Source organism: Hemitrygon akajei, chromosome 32, assembly GCF_048418815.1.
Source record: "Hemitrygon akajei chromosome 32, sHemAka1.3, whole genome shotgun sequence".
In the NCBI taxonomy this organism is placed as follows: domain Eukaryota; kingdom Metazoa; phylum Chordata; class Chondrichthyes; order Myliobatiformes; family Dasyatidae; genus Hemitrygon; species Hemitrygon akajei.
In genome coordinates, this window is record NC_133155.1 from 30268484 (window position 1) to 30288480 (window position 19997).

Consider the following 19997-nt stretch of genomic DNA (forward strand, 5'->3'; position numbering starts at 1 on the left):
GGCCTAATATTTTTAGTCCAGTCAGAATGATCTATCGAACATGGGATCCCCAACAGGACCCCAAGCGTCCTGTAGGGTCTCAGCCCGAAACATCAACTGTTCTCTTTTCCATAGATGCTGCCCAACCTGCTGAGTTCCTCCAGCATTGTGTGTGTGTGTTGCTTGGATTTCCAGCATCTGGAGATTTTCTCTTGCTTGTGACTCAATGTATTTGTTTAAGCTAGGCCAGCTCATCTGTTAAAATATATTAGTATGTATTGAATGAAAGGGAATAAAAAAAGTTAACCTTTGAGGAGCACTTGATAGCTCTGGGCCAGTTCTCATGAGTTTAGATGAATGAATGACAATCTCATTAAAACATACTGAACACTGAAAGGCCTATCTAGAGTGGAGAAGAGAGGGTGTTGCCAATAGGAGACTAGGACTAGAGGGCACAGCCCCAAAATGAAAGAATGTCCCTTTAGAACAGAGGTGAAGAGGAACTTCTTTATGCCAGGAGGTAGTGAATCTATGGAATTCACTGCCAGACAGCTCTGGAGGCCAAGTCATTGGGTATATTTAAAGCAGAGTTTGATAGGTTCTTGATTAGTAAGGGCATCAAAGATTACAGGAAAATGGGGTTGAGGGGGGAAATAAACCTGCTGTGATCGAATGGCAGAGCAGACTCAATAGGCAAAACTCTGCTCCTGTGTTATATGGTATTATTTTAAACTAGTCTTTATGGGGCTTTTACATGCAAACACTTCACCAAATTTATTCCAGCTTTATGAAAATCACACAGTGAAATGAGAAGTTTCTAGTTACACATTCTGTAGAACACAACCAAATAAATGTTTCAATTTCTTTCACAGTCATCAAATGAGAAACATTTCAATGCTGTTGTTTTCTGTAATAGAAGTTGAATTTGCAAATCTCGCAAACTTAAACAGTACAGCTAAAGATTAGTAATTCATCTCTGCAGTGACGCAACTGAGGCAGACTGATCGACCTACATTAGAGCCAAGTCAGTGTCCAGGTATTGGCAGTTGTTTGTCGAAGAAAGAAAAATTGTTCAAGGAATGATGAATTTCATATACTGTATGTCTGCAATTCTTTGCTGAGGGTATACCATCGTGTTTCTATAAAAGGGCTTTCTAAGCCAGTGCCATCTGGGTGCTGTCTACAATAAAGTATCAGTAAGCAGGTTCTTACTGAATGCAAGTTCAGTTTCAAGGCAGTGCCACAACATGGACCAAGGGTAAAACTGATTACTGTTTATTGGCACAGTCAAGGACGAGTGTACAAATGGAAAATGGTGTGGACAGATGACTACTATGAAATTATTGCTTAAAATAACTTATATCGTACTAGCTTATGGTGGATAAAATGAACACTTTACAAAGTTCAGAGGTACTTGAGGAATAACATTATTCTACATTGAATATGGAAATGTCTGAGAAATTTAGATAGGTACAATACTTCCCTCGACACCAACATAAGCAATTGTCAGGCAACTACACAGTGAATGATTGTGAAGAAAGCACCAACACAGCCAGGTCAGAGAAGTGCTTTACCCCGAAATGCACGGATTTATTGACAGTTTAAGAGATCTTGTGAAGCGAAAAGTGATCCATAGTACCAGGAAAGTAATGACCAATCTTGCCAAATGGCAGACTGTAAATGAAGGAAAGGCCTGCAAACACAAGTGGCTGGAATTTGGAGCACGTAACACTGCGTTCCTTCCACAAAGGGAAGGCTGGCCCAGATCACACTTGATGCTATCACACATGCATGGCTAGACCAGTTCAGAAGTGCCCTTCCACTTTGCTTTGCAAGGCAATATAGATTCCTACCCCTCCCCCTTTATTTTTGTTCTGAGATTCTTACATAACATGTGACAATATCCTGTGAAATCTTTCAAAGAGCAATGTATGACCCCCAGGGTTGTTAAAAGTAGGCTAAAGCTATTAAATTATTCAAAATGCAGTTTTGATAGATTTTGTTACATTGCTGCCTGACTAAATCTTACCCTGTCATATAGAATTATTGCTGAAACTGAGTCAAATATTCACCCAAACCTCCAAGACTGAGAGCATAGTTTCTTTGTAATGCTGAGTTCTTAAACTGAAAATGAGAAATATGCACAAATTGTAAGTCATACGCAAAAATATTACTAATCCTAGATTCACATTGGCCATTGCCTGGTAGACTTTAATTTTATTCCCAAGCAAAACCACTTACACTTGCCATAGCTCATAAAAGGCAACAACTTTCTTTTGATTAACTATGAATAAAAAAAAACACCAAGCAAGACCTCATTTAAAATTACTCCTTATGATTCACTGGAATCGAAATATTCAAACTGAACTCATATTCAGTAGTTATTTGGCTACTGATAAAATCAAAGCTATGACATACAGTGAGTGTTACAAGACCCCAGACAGAACATCACACAGGCAGTCAAGTATGAAAATGGAAATAGTATAAAAATGATTAACAGCCGTATCTTAAACAACACACACAAAATGCTGGAGGAACTCAGCACGCCAGGCTGTATCTAGGCAAAAGAGTAAACAGTCGATGTTTCAGGCTGAGACTGGAAAGGAAGAGGAAATGTCAGACTCAGAAGAGGGGAGGAAGTAGTATAAGGAGGCAGGTGATAGGTGGTGGGGAGAGGACGAGTGGGTGAAGTGAAGAGCTGGGAAGTTGTTGAAAGGGATAAAGGGCTGGAGGAGGAGGAACCTGATGGGAGTGGAGAGAAGACCATGAAAGAAAGGGAAGTGGAGGAGCACTAGAGGGCGGTGATGGGCCCACCTTGTACTACTTACCACCTTCCCAGTCTGACTTTTCCCCTTCCTTTCCACTGCCAACTGAAACACTGACTGTTTACTTTTTTTTCCCCTGTAGCTGCTGTCTGGCCTGCTGAGCTCCTCTTGTATTTTGTGTGTGTTGCTTTGGATTTCCAGTATCAGCAGATTTCCTCATAGCTGTACCTTATGAAAGGCAGATGTAGATCCCAGGAAGTGACAAAAGTGCACAATATTTAAATATTCCATCTTGATCAATTCCATTTAGCAAAAGACATTCCATTACATCAAGATTACTGCAACCAGAGTGGATGACAACAGCCCTCAGCTCCATGCTCAGACCCAAGTTATTCTTGGGATAAGACTTTGGTCTTCAAACTGCACTATGTAAGACCAACCGAGAGTAAGTGTATAATGGGAAGTCAATCAGTAGATGTTACAAGGATTAGGAAGTGCATACACAGCACAACCATCGTTAAAACAATGCAGATGCAAATGTTTCTTTGGAATCCAAACCTCGATGCAAGAACAAATGAAGACATTAGGTTGCGCGTTTTGTTTTGTATGGAGCAAAGGAACAATTTCTGATAAAGCTTCTATCAGTTTTAGCATTCTGCGGACATTCCATGCTCCTTCTGGAGGATTTCCACCGTTGTCGTAAATGCACTGCTTGTGGAGGTAGGAGAGAGAGAAAAAAAAAGTCAATTAGATCTTTGACCTGTAAACTCCAAAGCAATGCAAAATCTTTAGAAGCAACACATTTCTATGTATCAGACACACACAAAGGTCAATCAATCAATGGACACGAGTTTAAGACAACTGGCAAAAGTAGATGGGAAATGAAAGATCACTGCAAGCTGTTGAAAAAGCAAAGAAACTAATTTTATTTCCCAACCAGTGCTGTGAATGGTGTAATGGTATCCACACAATCCACCTACAGACACTTACAAAAACTCTCTCTCTAGGAAATCAGCACAGCTGACAATGATGCCCGACCCAAGACCAACAGTCTAGGTCACAGATTAAAATCAGGAGTAGGATTCACGACTCGAGTCAGGAAGGAGTGGTAACAAGCTGTAATTGTTTTGAATGCAATACTGGTGCTTGTATGATTTATTCATTGAAGAAACAGCAAATAGCTGAAAATGCAGATTGTCAATAACTGAAGAATATGGATCCAAGAAAATTGATGAGCATTTCTTTATCAAAAATACACATCAAATTATGATGACCAAGGCAAAGTAAACTGGAACCAAACAGATCACACTATCAAAGAGCTACCATAGAGACAATGGGCCAAATGGCCTCATTGTATTGTATGATTTATTCAACATATTAAATGGATACTTACCAACCAGGCCTGATGATACTATATTTTCCAGGTGTGGCCAAGTTAACCACTGTTGATCCTAACCGACACTCAGGGCTCATCATATCACCAATAGGCCCACCATCAACAACAAGATCCAACAAAGGCCAAAGATCTTTAAATTCCTGCAGATATTTGAGAGAAATTATACTTAAGGTCAGATTTAATCACTTCTTTTGAATCAAGATACAGTAAAGAAAGTAGCATCAGTAATCAACAGGAATTGATGACCACAATGCTGCAATTCCTGTTTGCTACCAAAGCCTACTTGCAAAATTTAAACTGGCCTGACAAACCAAAATCTGGCAATTATTATTCAAAAACTGACTGAATGCCTGATCCTGATTAGAAAATACAGCAGCTCAAGACAACTGAGATGTTTTCGGGAGGGAACAGAGACCTACTCTGGCCACACACAGACTGCCAGACATTTGCTTGGAATGGTTCAGTGAGCAATCCAAAATGTGGGTATGTACATAGATGGAACTCACATGGAGTTTACATAGAGACAATCAAGAAAATTACTTCAAAGAATTAAGTAGTGAGAGTTGCAAGATGATCTTTAAAAAATATATAAAATAATAAAAACATAACAATGACAGCAAAGCACCAACTACATGCTAAACATCTACATTTTGAATACATCAAGTAAACATGAGCTTTGTTGTCCCTTTAAGTGCCTTGGTGCATCAGGTGGCAACCTTGCTATTTCTTAAGCACTTTTGTCTTTTTTTTAAAAAACAAGGCCAAGTTGCTAGCTCAATGCTCAACCCAGCATGGAAGGAAAGTGTGCAAGGAGCCTACCAGATTCAAACCTGGGACTACTCGCCTCAAAATCCAGTGTGGACGTCACTAAACCACTGGCCGACTTGAAATGCAAGCCTGGTTCACATGAACTGTAACCACAATTTTCTTCATAAATCTGATTGCTCTGGTGAGATAGTACTGCATCTTATCCAAAGCCGTTATTTGAACCAATTTTCAATTAAAGGTTCCACAACACTCTATTTTCTATTTGTTTTTTCTAAATTCCATTTTCAGGGTGAGAGCATCTCATGCAAGACCAGTATTTACTGACCATCCCATCTTCTTGAGCAACTACTGTCCTTTTAATAAAGGTAGCTGCACTTTACTGGAGGTTATCGCTGAGCACAAATCAGAATCAGAAACACTGACAGATGTTGTTATATTTGTTGTTTTGCGGCAGTAGAATTTCACAACATATAAAACTACAATAAAAAAATTTAAAAATTAAATTGAGTACAAAAAGGGCAAAAATAGTTCATAGTTGCCTGTATGGAAATCTGATGGCAGAGGGAATCCTGTGCCCCATTCCTAAAATGTTGAGTGTGTCTTCAAGTTCCTGTACCTCTTCCCGGATGGTAGCAATGAGAAAAGGACATGTCCTGGGTGACGGGGGTCCTCAAAGATGATTTGCATTTTTGAAACAATGCCTTTTGAAGATGTCCTCAATGGTGCCTATGGAGCTGACTGGGGTTTACAACCCTCTGCAGCCTTTTCCAATCCTGTACAGTGGCCCCTCCATACAGGTGGTGATGTAACCAGTTAGAATACTCTCCATAGCACAACCATAGAAATTTGCTAGTCTTTGTTGTCATACCAAATCTCCTCAAGCTCCTAATGCAATATAGTTGCTGACAAAGAATAGGAATTATTATTCATAACTGCATCCATATGTTGTCCCCAGGATAGATGTTCAGGGATGGTGACACCCAGGAACTGGACACTGCTCACCCTTTCCACTGTGGACCCCCCAATCAGAACTGTTGCGTGTTTTCTTGACTTCCCCTTCCTGAAATCCACAACCATTTCCTTGGTCTTACTGACATTGTGCAAGATTGTTGTTGTGATACCACTCAAGCCACTAATCTGTCTCACTCCTTTTCACCACCTGAGATCCTGCCAACATCAGTCGTGTCATTTGTGAATTTGCCACACACAGTCCACGTCCAGCAAGTGAGGCATCTTCTTCTCCACACAGGTGTGGACATGCAGAATAGTTGTGGACAACTTGCAGAATAGTTATAAATGGAACTGAGCACTGTGAAATCATCAGTCTTTCTGAGCTTTAGGAAGGAGGGTAGGTGATTAATGAAGCAGTTGAAAATGATTGGGCCTGGAAACTTCTGTACAGTTCCCTGAGACAGAACCACCTAGTAGCCATTAGTACCTTCTTTTGTACGAAGCAGGACTAAAACATTGGATTTCCTCCCTTAGATTCCTAATGAATTCAACTCTACAGGTTTCTTTGATGCCACACTTGGTTATTAACTGCCTTAACAATAAGGTCAGTTACTCACACCTTAGATCTGGGTTATGTTTGACCAGGGACATGATTAGGTCTGGAATTCAGCAGTCCTGCCAAGAACCTAAACTGGGCATGAGCAATCAACCTGCTGGAGAACAAGTGCCACTACACAGCACTGCTGACGACAGCTTCCGTAACTCTGATGCCATTGAAAGTAGACCAATAAACCAGACTGGATTTGTCTTGATTTGTATGAACAGAACCTAGAGGCAACTTCCCATATTGTGAAGTGGATGCCATTGTTAAATCTGAAACAGCTTACCAAAAGGCATGGCTAATTCTCTCACCTCCCGTCCAATCTTCCCACATCCTGTGTTTCTCAATAATGTAAAATGAGTCAATTCAGCACAACTAGTCCTTTTGGTGACCGGGATCTTGGAAGGAAACTGAAACAATCACCAAAATGGCTCTTCTTAGGGGACATACAGTAATTCCTGTTGCTTCAGACTCATCCTCAGTGTTCACATGCTAGGTCCTACCATCGTTAAGGAAACACTGCCTCCTTTTGTTAACCATTCAAGTATAAACCAGCATTTGATTTGAAGTGACAGGACTAAAGAGCACCAGTTTGCTCTGTTGCCTGCAGGACTACTGAGCCTTAATGACTGGAAGTTGCCGTCGTGTGTTGTTAACTCTTTTTTTTTTGATACACCTCGTTCTCCAACAAGCCCTTTCTTAAGGCAACAACTGATCTCTGGCTCAATTATAAAAATACAGCAGAATTATACTGGGGCATGACGTTATGGACTGTGGTAATAAATACTCCTGCTGCTACACCTCATGATTGTCTTTCTTTGAACTATTATTTCAATTTTAAACCTTTCCCATTCAACACGAATGTAACTCCAGACAACACATTCTTTATCAACTAATCTACCTGCTTATAATTTGTATCAATAACTCTTTATCCTATAGCCTAATTTTAAATGGAGCTCTAAATGAATGTATTCAGTTTTTTTATTGTAAATATCTGCTGCCTCAAGTTTCTACCATTGCAGAAATGGAAAGAAAGAACTACTTTCCAACAAATCTGCTAATAAAGTGCATATTTAATAACTGAATCAAGGGCAGCTACCAATATTCACAATTCACCCCCAGCACCTTGCTAGCACCCATCATGTCAATTTGTTACAACAGAGAACAGTGAATTGAGCAATACTGAAAGTTCTGCTCTCTGGAAAAAAGATTTTTTTTTTTTAAATTTTATGCAACTAGAGAACAATTTGAAAAAGTATCCCAAAGACGTCCCATGTAACTTAAATATTTACTCATACTGAAGGAGACTCACCTCTGGAGTCAGGGTGCTGTTTTGAGAGCTGACGTTGGCACTTGTCAAAGCCAGAGGTTCACCGCACTGTTGTGCCAGTTTCTGCATAAACGAATGTTTTGGAATACGAACACCCACCAACTACAAGTGACATGGAAAAGTTTAAGAACTTCATGTCAGTGAGCATATCTTCGTAACTCGAAGAACAGCAATTGTGATGTAATCAATTTATAATAACAGACTAGCTCGGGAAAGTTTCACAATTCTGCAATACCATAGATCAAAATCATATGATCAAACAAAAAAAAATCAATTTCTTCTCTAGCTTACATCAGTGAAAGGGTTTAAATCTTTATTCAACTCCTCTGATCGCGTAAAAACCAATGTTACAGGTCCTGGCAGAAGATCTCTTAATAGTTGGTCAGAAACAGTGACCTTACAGTACCTGTAAAAACAAAACGAAGAAAATGATCAATTACAATTACAAAGAAATATATATTTTGCACACTTACATAATACTGGATGGTCAAACTATTAAGAAAGATCAATTGAAAACAAACTTTTATACAGTGAAAAAATCAAATGCCCAACAAGTAGCTTTTCAGACTAACAACCCCCTACATGCCTTTGCCATCTTTCAATCTCTAATTTCCAAGGCACTTTGCTATGTAGTCTGTTTATATCATTCGTTAAATAGTCTATTTATTTGCAGTATTTTCCAAAACTATTAACTATTAGTTAAGAAATACTACCCAATCTCCCTTCTAGCAGTCTTTGTCTCAGAACCCTGTTATATTGTTTTCATCTCATAACAATCTCCAAAACTTCAGCTATTTACAGAAATTTTGTCCTACAAATTAACTTTTAAAAAAATATTCAGATATTAAAAGAGGAGCTTGCTGCGACACATACCCCAAAACAATGAAATATCACACAGATTTTGAAGTTTGGTTTCTTCTGTACTTTCACTCACTTATAAATATCTTCAACATTTCCAACAGAGATAGCTAATGGCTTGTCTGAATTCCGTCCTTTAATATCATAAATTCTTCGGATAGCTTCGGAGTTCTGGGCCAGGCAGGCAATTCCATAGATAGTGTCTGTTGGAACTGCCACTACCCGACCACACTGGAGAACACTTACAGTTTCCCTCAACACCTCATTCCAATCTGGGTAAAGAGAACAGTTATGTATTGAGCTATGAATTCACGTCAAGCAGGTACTCAGGTCAATACTGAACAATTTCAATCCAAGTTCTAGTGACATTCTAGAAATTCAATACAAAAAATGAAAATCAAGAACAGCCAGATGAAATTTGTTGCTCCAATAATCTAGTACGTGCAGATGGGCTCTCAGTGCCTTTAGAATCTACATTTCCACTCCTTACTTAACAAGTTATCCTAGATAGTATCTGAACAGAGAGCGCTGGAAGACACTGGATAGAAATTCTTGCTGATATTTCCACCAGCAGATGAAATTGTTTCCCAGATTCAGAATAAGAACCTGGCATAAGTTAATAGGTTGACAAAGAAGGCATACGGCGTGCTTGTTTTCATGGGTTGAGGCACTAAGTTCAAGAGTAAGTTATTTTGCAGCGTTTTAGAACTCTGGTTAGGCCACATCTAGTGTACTGCATTCAATTTTGGTCACTTCATTATAGGAAGAATGAAGAGGCTCACTCAGATGCTGCCTGGGTTAGATGGAACATGCGATAGGAAGTTATAGGGTTCTCTTCTCTGGAGCAGTGAAGGCTGAGGGGAGACCTAATAGAACTTTATGGCTTCCTCTTGCGTCAAGATGAAGCCGCTCTCTGTCTGAGTAGCCTCCAACTTGATGGCATGAATATCGATTTCTCCTTCAATAAACAAATTCTACCCCCTCCCCAACCCCTTCATCTATTCCTTACTCTGATCTTTTACCTCTTCTCACCCGATTCTCCTCCTCCTTCCCTTTCTCCTATGGTCCACTCTATCAGATTCTTACTTCTCCAGCCCTTGAACTTTCCCACACACCTGACTTCACCCATCACCTTCCAGTTAGCCTCCTTCCCCTTCCCCCCCAACTTTTCATTTTGGCATCTTCTCCCTTCATACTCAGCCTGAAACGTCCACTATCTATTCTTCCCCCCCCCCCCCCCAATAGATGCTGCCTGATCTGCTGAGTTCCTCCAGTATTTTAGGTGTGGTGCTTAGGATTTCCAGCATCTGCAGACATTCTCGTGTTGAGAAGTTTACAAAATTTGCAAGAGGCATAGATAACGTAGACAACCAGTAGCCATTTTCCGCAGGGTTGAAATGTCTAATACTAAAGGGCGTGCAACTACAGTGAGAGTGTAAAGTTCAAAGATGTGCAATGCAGGTTGTTTTTTTTATATATAAACAGAGAGATGAGTGCCTGGAATGCACTACCATGGGTGGTAGAGGCAGACAGATGTCACTGTATTATCTGCCTCCATTCTCTTAAATAGGAATATGCAGAGAATGGAGAGAAATGGACCACATGCAGGCAGAATGGATTAGGTGTCGATAGTTTTATTAGCTTGGGTTCAGGGGCCTGTACCATTCCGTATTCTGTGTTGTAAACATGAGCCAATATTGAAAAGTGGTCATTATTTTGTTGAAAATAAGATACAGGAGCAGAATGAGGCCATCTGACCTATCGAGTCTGCTCCACCATTCAACCATGGCTGAACCTTTTTTTTCTCTCCTCCTCAATCCCAGTTCCCAGCTTTCTCCCCGTAACCTTCGATGTCATGTCCAATCAAGGACCTATCAATCTCTGCCTTAAATACACCCATTGACCTGGCCTCCACAGTTGCATGTGGCAACAAATTCCATAAATTCACCCCCCTTTGGCTAAAGAAATTTCTCCACATCTGTTTTGAAAGGGTGCCCCTCTATCCTGAAGCTGTGTCCTCTTGCCCTAGACTCTCCCACCACGGGAAACATCCTTTCCACATTTATTGTCTGGGCCTTTCAACATTCGAAAGGTTTCAATGAGATCCCCCCCCCCCACTCCATCCTTCTGCATTCCAGCAAGTACAGACCCAGAGCCAAACATTCCTCATATGATAACCCTTTCATTCCTGGAATCATCCTTGTGAACATAATGCTTCATAACTTTAATAATAAAAAAAAATTCACTTTTCCTCCATATTGGTTGAAAACATGGAAAGGATTTTAACCTAAAAAAAATCCTCTTAAGTGCCATTGGTTTTCTTTTTCTTGATTAAATTGTTTTCTATTGCAAATTAAAGACCACTGCACCAAGATCAAGTTTAATGATTGTTCAACATTGAAAAACAATTGGGTGATTGGGATTTCAGTTATTTATTCTATGCTCTTCTATGATGGTCTGTTAAACTCTTCTTAGTCTGGTCCAAAATGCCCCATATTCTGAGGTAGTCTGGGAAGAGGAAGAGGAGAGTGCTGGAGGAAGAGTTGTGGTAGAGCAGGGGAACGGGGAGGGGCCCATTACCGGAAATTTGTGATATTGATGTTCCTGGCATCAGGTTGGAGGCTACCCAGAGGGAATAAAAGGTGTTGCTCCTTCAACCTGAGTGTAGCCGCATCACGACACTACAGGGTGCCGTGGATGGACATATGGGAATGGGAAGTGCAATTGAAATGGGTGGCCACTGGGAGACCCCCGCTTTTTCTGGCGGAAAAAGTGGTAGGTGCTCAGTGAAGCGGTCTCCCAATCTACGTCAGTCGGTTCTCACCGATATACAGGAGGCCACACTGGGAGCACCAGATACAGTAGATGACCCCAACTGGTGAAGTGTCTCCTCACCTGGAAGGACTGTTTAGGGCCCTGAACGGTGGACATTTTCGGACGAGTCTCCACATTAGATGATACTAAGATAGATGCAGATGATACTAAGATAGGTGGCATTGTGGATAATGAAGTAGGTTTTCAAAGCTTGCAGAGAGATTTAACCCAGTTAGAAGAGTGGGCTGAAATATGGCAGATGGAGTTTAATGCTGATAAGTTTGAGGTACTACATTTGGTAGGACTAATCAAAATAGGACATACATGGTAAATGGTAGGGCATTAAGGAATGCAGTAGAACAGAGTGATCTAGGAATTATGGTGCATAGTTCCCTGAAGGTGCAATCTCATGTGGATAGGGTGGTGAAGAAAGCTTTTGGTATGCTGGCCTTTATAAATCAGAGCATTGAGTATAGGAGTTGGGATGTAATGTTAAAATTGTACAAGGCACTGGTAAGGCTGAATTTGGAGTACTGTGTACAGTTCTGGTCACCAAATTATAGGAAAGATGTCAACAAAATAGAGAGAGTACAGAGGAGATTTACTAGAATGTTACCTGGGTTTCAGCACCTAAGTTACAGGGAAAGGTTGAACAAGTTAGGTCTTTATTCTTTGGAGCGTAGAAGATTGAGGGGGGACTTGATAGAGGTATTTAAAATTATGAAGGGGATAGATGGAGTTGACATGAATAGGCTTTTTCCATTGAGTAGGGGAGATTCAAACAAGAGGACATGAGTTGAGAGTCAGGTGCCAAAAGTTTAGGGGTAACACGAGGGGGGATCTCTTTATTCAGAGAGTGATAGCTGTGTGGAATGAGCTTCCAGTAGAAGTGGTAGAGGCAGGTTCGATATTGTCATTTAAAAAAAAACTGGATAGGCATATGGACATGAATGGAGGGGTTATGGGCTGAGTGCAGGTCAGTGGGACTAGGAGGTGAGAGTAAGCGTTCGGCACGGACTAGAAGGGGCCGAGATGGCAGGTTTCCGTGCTGTAATTGTCATATGGTTGTTAGGACTGGAAAGGAAGAAGAGAAATAATAATAAGAATTCCTTTCTAAGGAATCACCTGTATCCAATATCAAACCCTAAATGATCTTGCTTATTTCTTTAAAGTCAAGCATTTGCCTCACGAAACCCTTGATTAAAGGAAGGCAGATTACCTGGACAAGCCTGGGCATTAAAGGGCCAGGCTACAGATTTTGCAGATGCTGGAAATCTTGAGCAACAAACACAAAGTGCTGAATGAACTCAGCAGAGCAGGCAGCATCTATGCAGGGGAATGAACAGTCGCCCTTTACCAGAGGCCAGGTTACCTGGAGACACCTGGAATCCTGGACCAGACTCAGACCATGTGGACGAGCTCAGCGGTTGCCCTCGGGTAACAGCGCGAACAGCCCGGGCCTCCTCAAACATTCAAGCCCCACTTACCTCCTGCTCCAGCCCAAGGCCGCGAACTCAGCCTAGGCCCGGCGCCCACGGGCTGGCCGGGCTCCGGCTGCCGCAGCCGGCGCACCTTCACCAGACCGCCGGCCCCCGCCTCGTTCCTCATCGCCGCCAGCAGAGAACGAACCGACGCGCGCAACGTCAGCATGGAACCCGCAGCGCCATGGCGACCACCGGCACCCGGGGCAACCGCTGAGTGACAGGTCCCGGCGGCCACTTCCGCAATCGGGGCGGGGAGTGTGACGTCCTGGCGTTACGTTGAAGTGTTAATCTGCTAGAACAACACATGCAGGCAGTATCTCTGGAAATGAATACAAATTCAACCCTTCTTCAGGCTGGGAAAATAATCTGATAAGGTGCTAAAAGCCTTAAGAACTGTAGTTAAATGCTAATTAGTGCATTGTCTATAAATGTAAGAAAGAAAAGCCATTGCACGATTTATTTGTGTGAATATTTCTTATTATCAAAAAAGTTTAGTTTAAGTGCTGAAGTGGTCTCGCAGCTGCTCACGGAGACCTGCTCGCTGGCATTCAGAAGAATGAGAGGAGATCTTATGGAAACAGATAAACTGATGAAAGGGATAGATAAGATCGAGGCAGGGAAGGTGAGACTAGAACTAGGGGGTGTAGCCTCAAGACTCCGGGGAGTAGATTTAGGATGGAGATGAGGAGGAACTGCTTTTCCCAGAGAGTGGTGAACCTGTGGAATTCTCTGCCCAGTGAAACAGTGGAGGCTACCTCTGTAAATATATGTGGATAGATTTTTGCACAGAAGGGGAATTAAGGGTTATGGGGAAAAGGCAGGTAGGTGGAGTTAAGCCCATGGTCAGATCAGCCACGATCTTATTGAATGGCGGAGCAGGCTCGACGGGCCAGATGGCCGACTCCTGATTCTATTTCTTATGTTCTTATGAGAGGGGAACACTTCTGAATCAGTTCTAATGGACATGTTAACTCTGCATTTCTTTCATCAGACGCATTTCCAAAATTGGGTTTTTATTTCGGATCTGATTGGGGACTTCAGAAAGGGTTAGACAAGGGCACACACACCAGTCCTCATCCGGGGATCAGAAGTGGAAAAGGGGAGCAATTTCAAGTTACTGGGTGATAACATCTCCGAGGATCTATCCTGGACCCAACTTATCGATGCAGTTACAAAGAAGGCACAATATCGGATATATTTCGTGAGGAGTTTGAGGAGATTTGGTATGTTGTCAAAGACACTGGCAAATGTCTGCAGATGTTTGTGGAGATCATTCTGTGTGGTTACATCACAGTGTGGCATGGAGGGACACACTGGACGCACAGGATCCGGAAAAGCTGTAGAAAGTCGCAAACTCTGCCAACTGCGTCGTGAGCACCAGGCTCCCCAGAAGCGATGCCTCAAAAAGGTGGCATCCATATTTAAAGACCCCATCACCCAGGACATGCCCTCTCGTCATTGCTACTATCAGAGAAGAGGTACAGGAGCCTGAAGGCACACACTCAAAGATTCAGGAATAGCTTATTCCCCTCTGCCATCAGAGTTTTAATTGGACACTTAATCTGTGAACGCCACTCTTTATCTCCTTTTGCACTATTTATTTAATTTGACCTAATGCCCTTCCCTTGGACAACATTGGCGGCATGGAGAGGGGAGACTTGCAGCTTGGACAACTGCCAGTCATCCATAAAGAAAACCTTGCCCAGGCTTACGCCCTGGAAATTTTCCAAGGCTCAAATCCATGGGCTACCGAGACTAACCGAGGCCTACATACATTTATTTTGACATTTTAATATACTTACTGTAATTTGCAGGTTTTGTTATATATTGCAATGTACTGCTGCTGTATAACACCAAATTTCACAACATAATGCTGGCGATATTAAACCTGGTTCTGATTCTAACCTAAGGATCTCCAACATTTTCAATTTTTATTTCAAAACGAGTTCTGATGAATTTAACTTACATGAGTGCATAGTGATACATTTTGTGAAGTTAAACCCAGCGAGGACATATACAGTGAATGGCAGGGTGTGGGGAGCTGTTGTTGATTAATGTGGTGAACTACATATACCAGAGTGGTTTGCTCCTGTGGCTCCTCCCACAGACCCCTGCTGACAGCTCCTGTGGCTCCTCCCACAGACCCCCCCCCCCCCCCCCCCCCCCCCCCCCCCCCGCTGACTGCTCCTGTGGCTCCTCCCACAGACCCCTGCTGACAGCTCCTGTGGCTCCTCCCACAGACCCCTGCTGACAGCTCCTGTGGCTCCTCCCACAGACCCCTGCTGACTGCTCCTGTGGCTCCTCCCACAGACCCTCACTGACAGCTCCTGTGGCTCCTCCCACAGACCCCTGCTGACAGCTCCTGTGGCTCCTCCCACAGACCCTCACTGACAGCTCCTGTGGCTCCTCCCACAGACCCCTGCTGACAGCTCCTGTGGCTCCTCCCACAGACCCTCACTGACAGCTCCTGTGGCTCCTCCCACAGACCCCTGCTGACAGCTCCTGTGGCTCCTCCCACAGACCCCTGCTGACAGCTCCTGTGGCTCCTCCCACAGACCCCTGCTGACAGCTCCTGTGGCTCCTCCCACAGACCCTCACTGACAGCTCCTGTGGCTCCTCCCACAGACCCCTGCTGACAGCTCCTGTGGCTCCTCCCACAGACCCCTGTATAAAGGCGATTGAGGCCTGAAGCCGGCCTCAATTCTCCAGGATGTAGTGTTGTTCATTCTTCCAGTCAATAAAAGCCGATATCTCACTTCTTACTCAGAGTGAGTGGGAGGAGCCACAGGAGCTGTCAGCAGGGGTCTGTGGGAGGAGCCACAGGAGCTGTCAGCAGGAGTCTGTGGAGGAGCCACAGGAGCTGTCAGCAGGGGTCAGTGGGAGGAGCCACAGGAGGAGTCAGCAGGGGTCTGTGGGAGGAGCCACAGGAGCTGTCAGCAGGGGTCTGTGGGAGGAGCCACAGGAGGAGTCAGCAGGGGTCTGTGGGAGGAGCCACAGGAGCTGTCAGCAGGGGTCTGTGGGAGGAGCCACAGGAGCAAACCACTCTGGTATATGTAGTTCACCACAATTAGTGAGACCTTTTGGTACCAATACATAGTTTCCTTTAAAGAGGCAACATAAGTCAAAAAGCATATAAAATGCTTGCTTTCAACTTCATCAGCCAAGACAGTTGCATTTAACAACTGGGACTTCATGTTACAGCGTACAAGTGGTTGGTGTGGCCATCCATGAGACACTGTGCTCAGTCTGATCACCACACTGCAGGAAAAATATGATTTAACAGAGACTGCTGAAAAGATTCACAAGAATGTTGCTTGGATTGGAGTGCTTGAGTTGTTGAGGGAGATGGACATTTTGATGTAAATAGTTAGTATGGACAAGTTGGGAAAAAGAGCCTATCTCCTTACTGTATAAACCTTTGAATCCATAAGTGTCTTTCATTTAAACTACTGACGCTACTTTGCAAGAAGTGCTACCTGGCCTGTTGAGTATTTTCACCATTCTCCTTTGTTACTTAAAAATGCAATTTTTATGCCATATTGAGTGAGCTCAAATCAATTGACTGTCACAGCTGTGGAATTCTCTGCCACAGGAAACAGTTGAGGCCTGTTCATTGGCTATGTTTAAGAGGAAGTTAGATATGGCCCTTGTAGCTAAAGGGATCGGGGGTATGGAGAGAAAGCAGGTACAGGGTTCTGAGTTGGATGATCGTACTGAATGGCGGTGCAGGCTCGAAGGGCCAAATGGCCTACTCCTGCACCTATTGTCTATGTTTCTATGTTTCTAACTCTCCTCATGTTCAGATTTTCAAGACACTTATCTTTTAGTTTTACCTCTTGTACATTTTATTTCCACACAGACTGTTTGCCTAAACCACCTGTGATAGTGAGTGATAAATTCTGTGTACTATGTTCTACGTCTTAAATTGAAGAATTGTTGGATTTGCGATTACAAGTTACAATTCTGACATCCGGACGTAGATCTGAACAATTCGACGTACTTTAGCAAAGCTGGACTGAGATTACAAAGTCAGCAAGTCAAAGAGCCCAGTGATGGTCATTGTCCAGCCCCTCCTTGTGTATTGTTCAGCTGAGTCTTCCAATATAAAGAAACAAACTACAACAAATTCAAAGTAGATCAGATTATTAATGCAAAAAGGATCTAGTGCTTCCTTGGCATACGTAAGACCATAAAACACAGGAGCAGAATTAGGCCATTTGGTCCATCGAGTCTGTTCTGCCATTTCGTCATGGTTGATCCAATTTTCCCCTCCACCCCAATCTCCTACCTTCGCCCACCCTCCCATATCCTTTCATGCCCCAACGAATCAAGAATCTATCAACCTCCGCCTTAAATATACATACAGCCTTAGCCTCCACAGCTGCCTGTAGCGAAGAATTCCACATTCATTCACCTCTCTCTAGCTAAAGAAATTCTTCCTCATCTCTGTTCTAAAAGGACACCCCTCTATTCTGAGGATGTGTCCTCTGGTCTTAGACTCTCCAACCAAAGGAAATGTTCTCTCTACATCCATTTTACCAAGGCCTTTCACCATTCAATAGGTTTCAATGAGGTCACCCCCTCAAGTCCTTTACACCTCAGTTTTTTTTTGTATTTTCTCTCCATTTAGAAAATAGTCAATCCGTTCATTTCTTCTACCAAAGTGCATGGCCATACACTTCCCGACACTATATTCCATCTGCCATTTCTTTGCCCATTCTCCTAATCTGTCTTAAGTCCTTTTGTAGCCTCTCTACTTCCTCAAAGCTAACTTTCTGTCCACCTATCTTCATATTGTCTGCAAACTTTTCAACAAAATTGTCAATTCCATATCCAAATCATTAACATAAAACATTAAAAGAATATAAAAGCAAGGCTTTATCCATACTAGAACCTTGCCTGTAATACCATAGGCTTCTAGTTTTTTAAGCAGCCTCATGTGTGGCACCTCGTCAAAAAACTTCTGAAAATCCAAGTACACAACATCAACCAATTCTTTTTTGTCTATCCTGCTTGTTATTTCTTCAAAGAATTCCAACAGATTTTTCAGGCAAGAGTTTCCCTTGAGGAAACCATGCCGACTATGGTCCTTTTTGTCACGTGCCTCCAAGTATCCTGAGACCTCATTCTTAATAATCGACTCCAACATCTTCCCAACCACTGAGGTCAGACTAAGTGGCCTATAGTTTCCTTGCTTCTCCCTCCCTCCCTTCTTGAAGAGTGGAGTGACATTTGCAATTTTACAGTCTTCCAGAACCATTCCAGAATCTAGAGATCCTTGAAGGACCATTACTAATGCATATATAATCTCTTCAGCCATCTTTCAAAACTCTGGGGTGTATATCATCTGGTCCAGGTTACTTATCTACCTTCAGACCTTTCAGTTTCCCAAGAACCTTCTCTCTAGTTATGGTAACCTCACACTCTTCATGATAAATAAACTCTCAGGCTTCCAGCCAATACACGCCACTCCGCATTCACAGGGAATCCTGTAAACGCTAGCCACCCTGAGTCCCAGGTCACCTTTGACCCACATAAGCTGTGATTGAGCTTCCTTACAGGTTTGTGGATGGTATTAATCCATGACTTCTTCAGGATCCTGGCAATCCTTCCAGAAACCATGGAAATATAAGGAAGACAGGCAGTAGCAATGGACTTCTTCTCATTGTTAGGTTTCCAGGTTTTTCCCAGGACAGTTGGCATTGACAGGATTCTCTGTGAATGCAGAGCAACGTATATCAGCCAGACAGGAGGTGTGGTGGAAACCTGCATCAAGGGTATCCATTTGGGTTACCCAGAGAAACCAGCAGGAGCAGAACATTGCATTCACAACGGCCATAGCATTGACTTCGGTGGCACAGGACTACCGTGCTGTGCCAATGGCTTTTGGGACCCCCCTAATGAAGGAAGCCATTCAAAATATAACTAGCGAAAAAGAACTTCAACAATGGTGAAGGTCTTGCTCTAAATAGGAACTGGAATTCAATTTTAAACAAGGTGGGTCAGCAGAAACCAGATTGGATGGGGACTAACCAATCAGGAGGGATGGACGATGGGGGTATAAATTCCACCAAACTTCATCCCTGATGAAGATGGTAGAGTTTGTCAGCAAAACATCAGTTATAAACAACAGCTGTAACCAGCTGGAAGTACAAGAAGAGTTTATTCATTATTAATGCATTTATTATTTTACTTGCAAGGGGAGATATATTTCTAGCCAAGTTTCATCTGGAAATATAGCTTGGGTCTTCTGTTTCAACCAAAGTACTTTTATACCTTTTTTCCCCACAAGGAACAATGATTACATTGCTCCATTCCTTAAAACATTACATTCCTCTGCTGTCTCCGTTCTTATCTCATTCTCACATTTCATCTTTAGAAGATTCACCCTATTACCCCTGTTATCAAAACATACCCTCTGGCCATAAAACAAATTGCCTGTCATCACAGCAAATAGTTTGTTCTGATATAACACAAACACACGTAAATTTTCTCACCCAAACTGTCAAAGCACCTTAGAAACTCATAGACGCCATTTCGTTATGTTCCATTTCACAAAAGTTACAAATTCATAAAGAATTCAGGGTTACAGATATATTTCCACACCTTCAAACATGCTCCACCATTTAACAACACTACCGCTCATCTGTTTCTAACTCAAGTTCTAAATTCCTGTCTGCTGGAGCAGTCCCCCTCCCCTCATGTATCAAGAAAATCTCTACCTCTGTTTTAAATATATTTAAAGACTGCATCCACTTACCTTGAGGAAGGGAATTCTGAAGATTTGCAAGAATCCAAGTGAAAGTAATTTTTATATAAAGGGGATGACACCACATTTTTAAAAATCACCCCTAGTTCTAGATTCTTTGCAAAGTGAAACCTCTGTTTTTCCAATTCTGTCAAGATCACTTAGGATCTGATATCTTTCAATATGATTATTCTAAATACCAGATTTCCAACAGATCCTCATGAGACAGTCCATCCATCCCACGAATAAGCCCAGTAAACCAACTCTGAACTGTTTCTTACATATTAAAATCCCTCCTTAACA

The 19997-nt window shown here is 42.4% G+C and overlaps 1 protein-coding gene across 1 annotated transcript; it reads right to left on the minus strand.

The window, feature by feature from the left end:
- Positions 1–1238: 1238 nt before the first annotated feature.
- yrdc (yrdC N(6)-threonylcarbamoyltransferase domain containing) lies at positions 1239–13188 on the minus strand. The gene is made up of 6 exons (XM_073034398.1): positions 12950–13188; positions 8725–8920; positions 8082–8196; positions 7773–7892; positions 4138–4280; positions 1239–3455 (listed from the first exon to the last, which is right to left on the minus strand). Exons 1-6 carry the CDS (start codon positions 13110–13112, stop codon positions 3392–3394), a joined length of 801 nt encoding a protein of 266 aa, XP_072890499.1. The 5' UTR covers positions 13113–13188; the 3' UTR covers positions 1239–3391.
- Positions 13189–19997: the final 6809 nt, after the last annotated feature.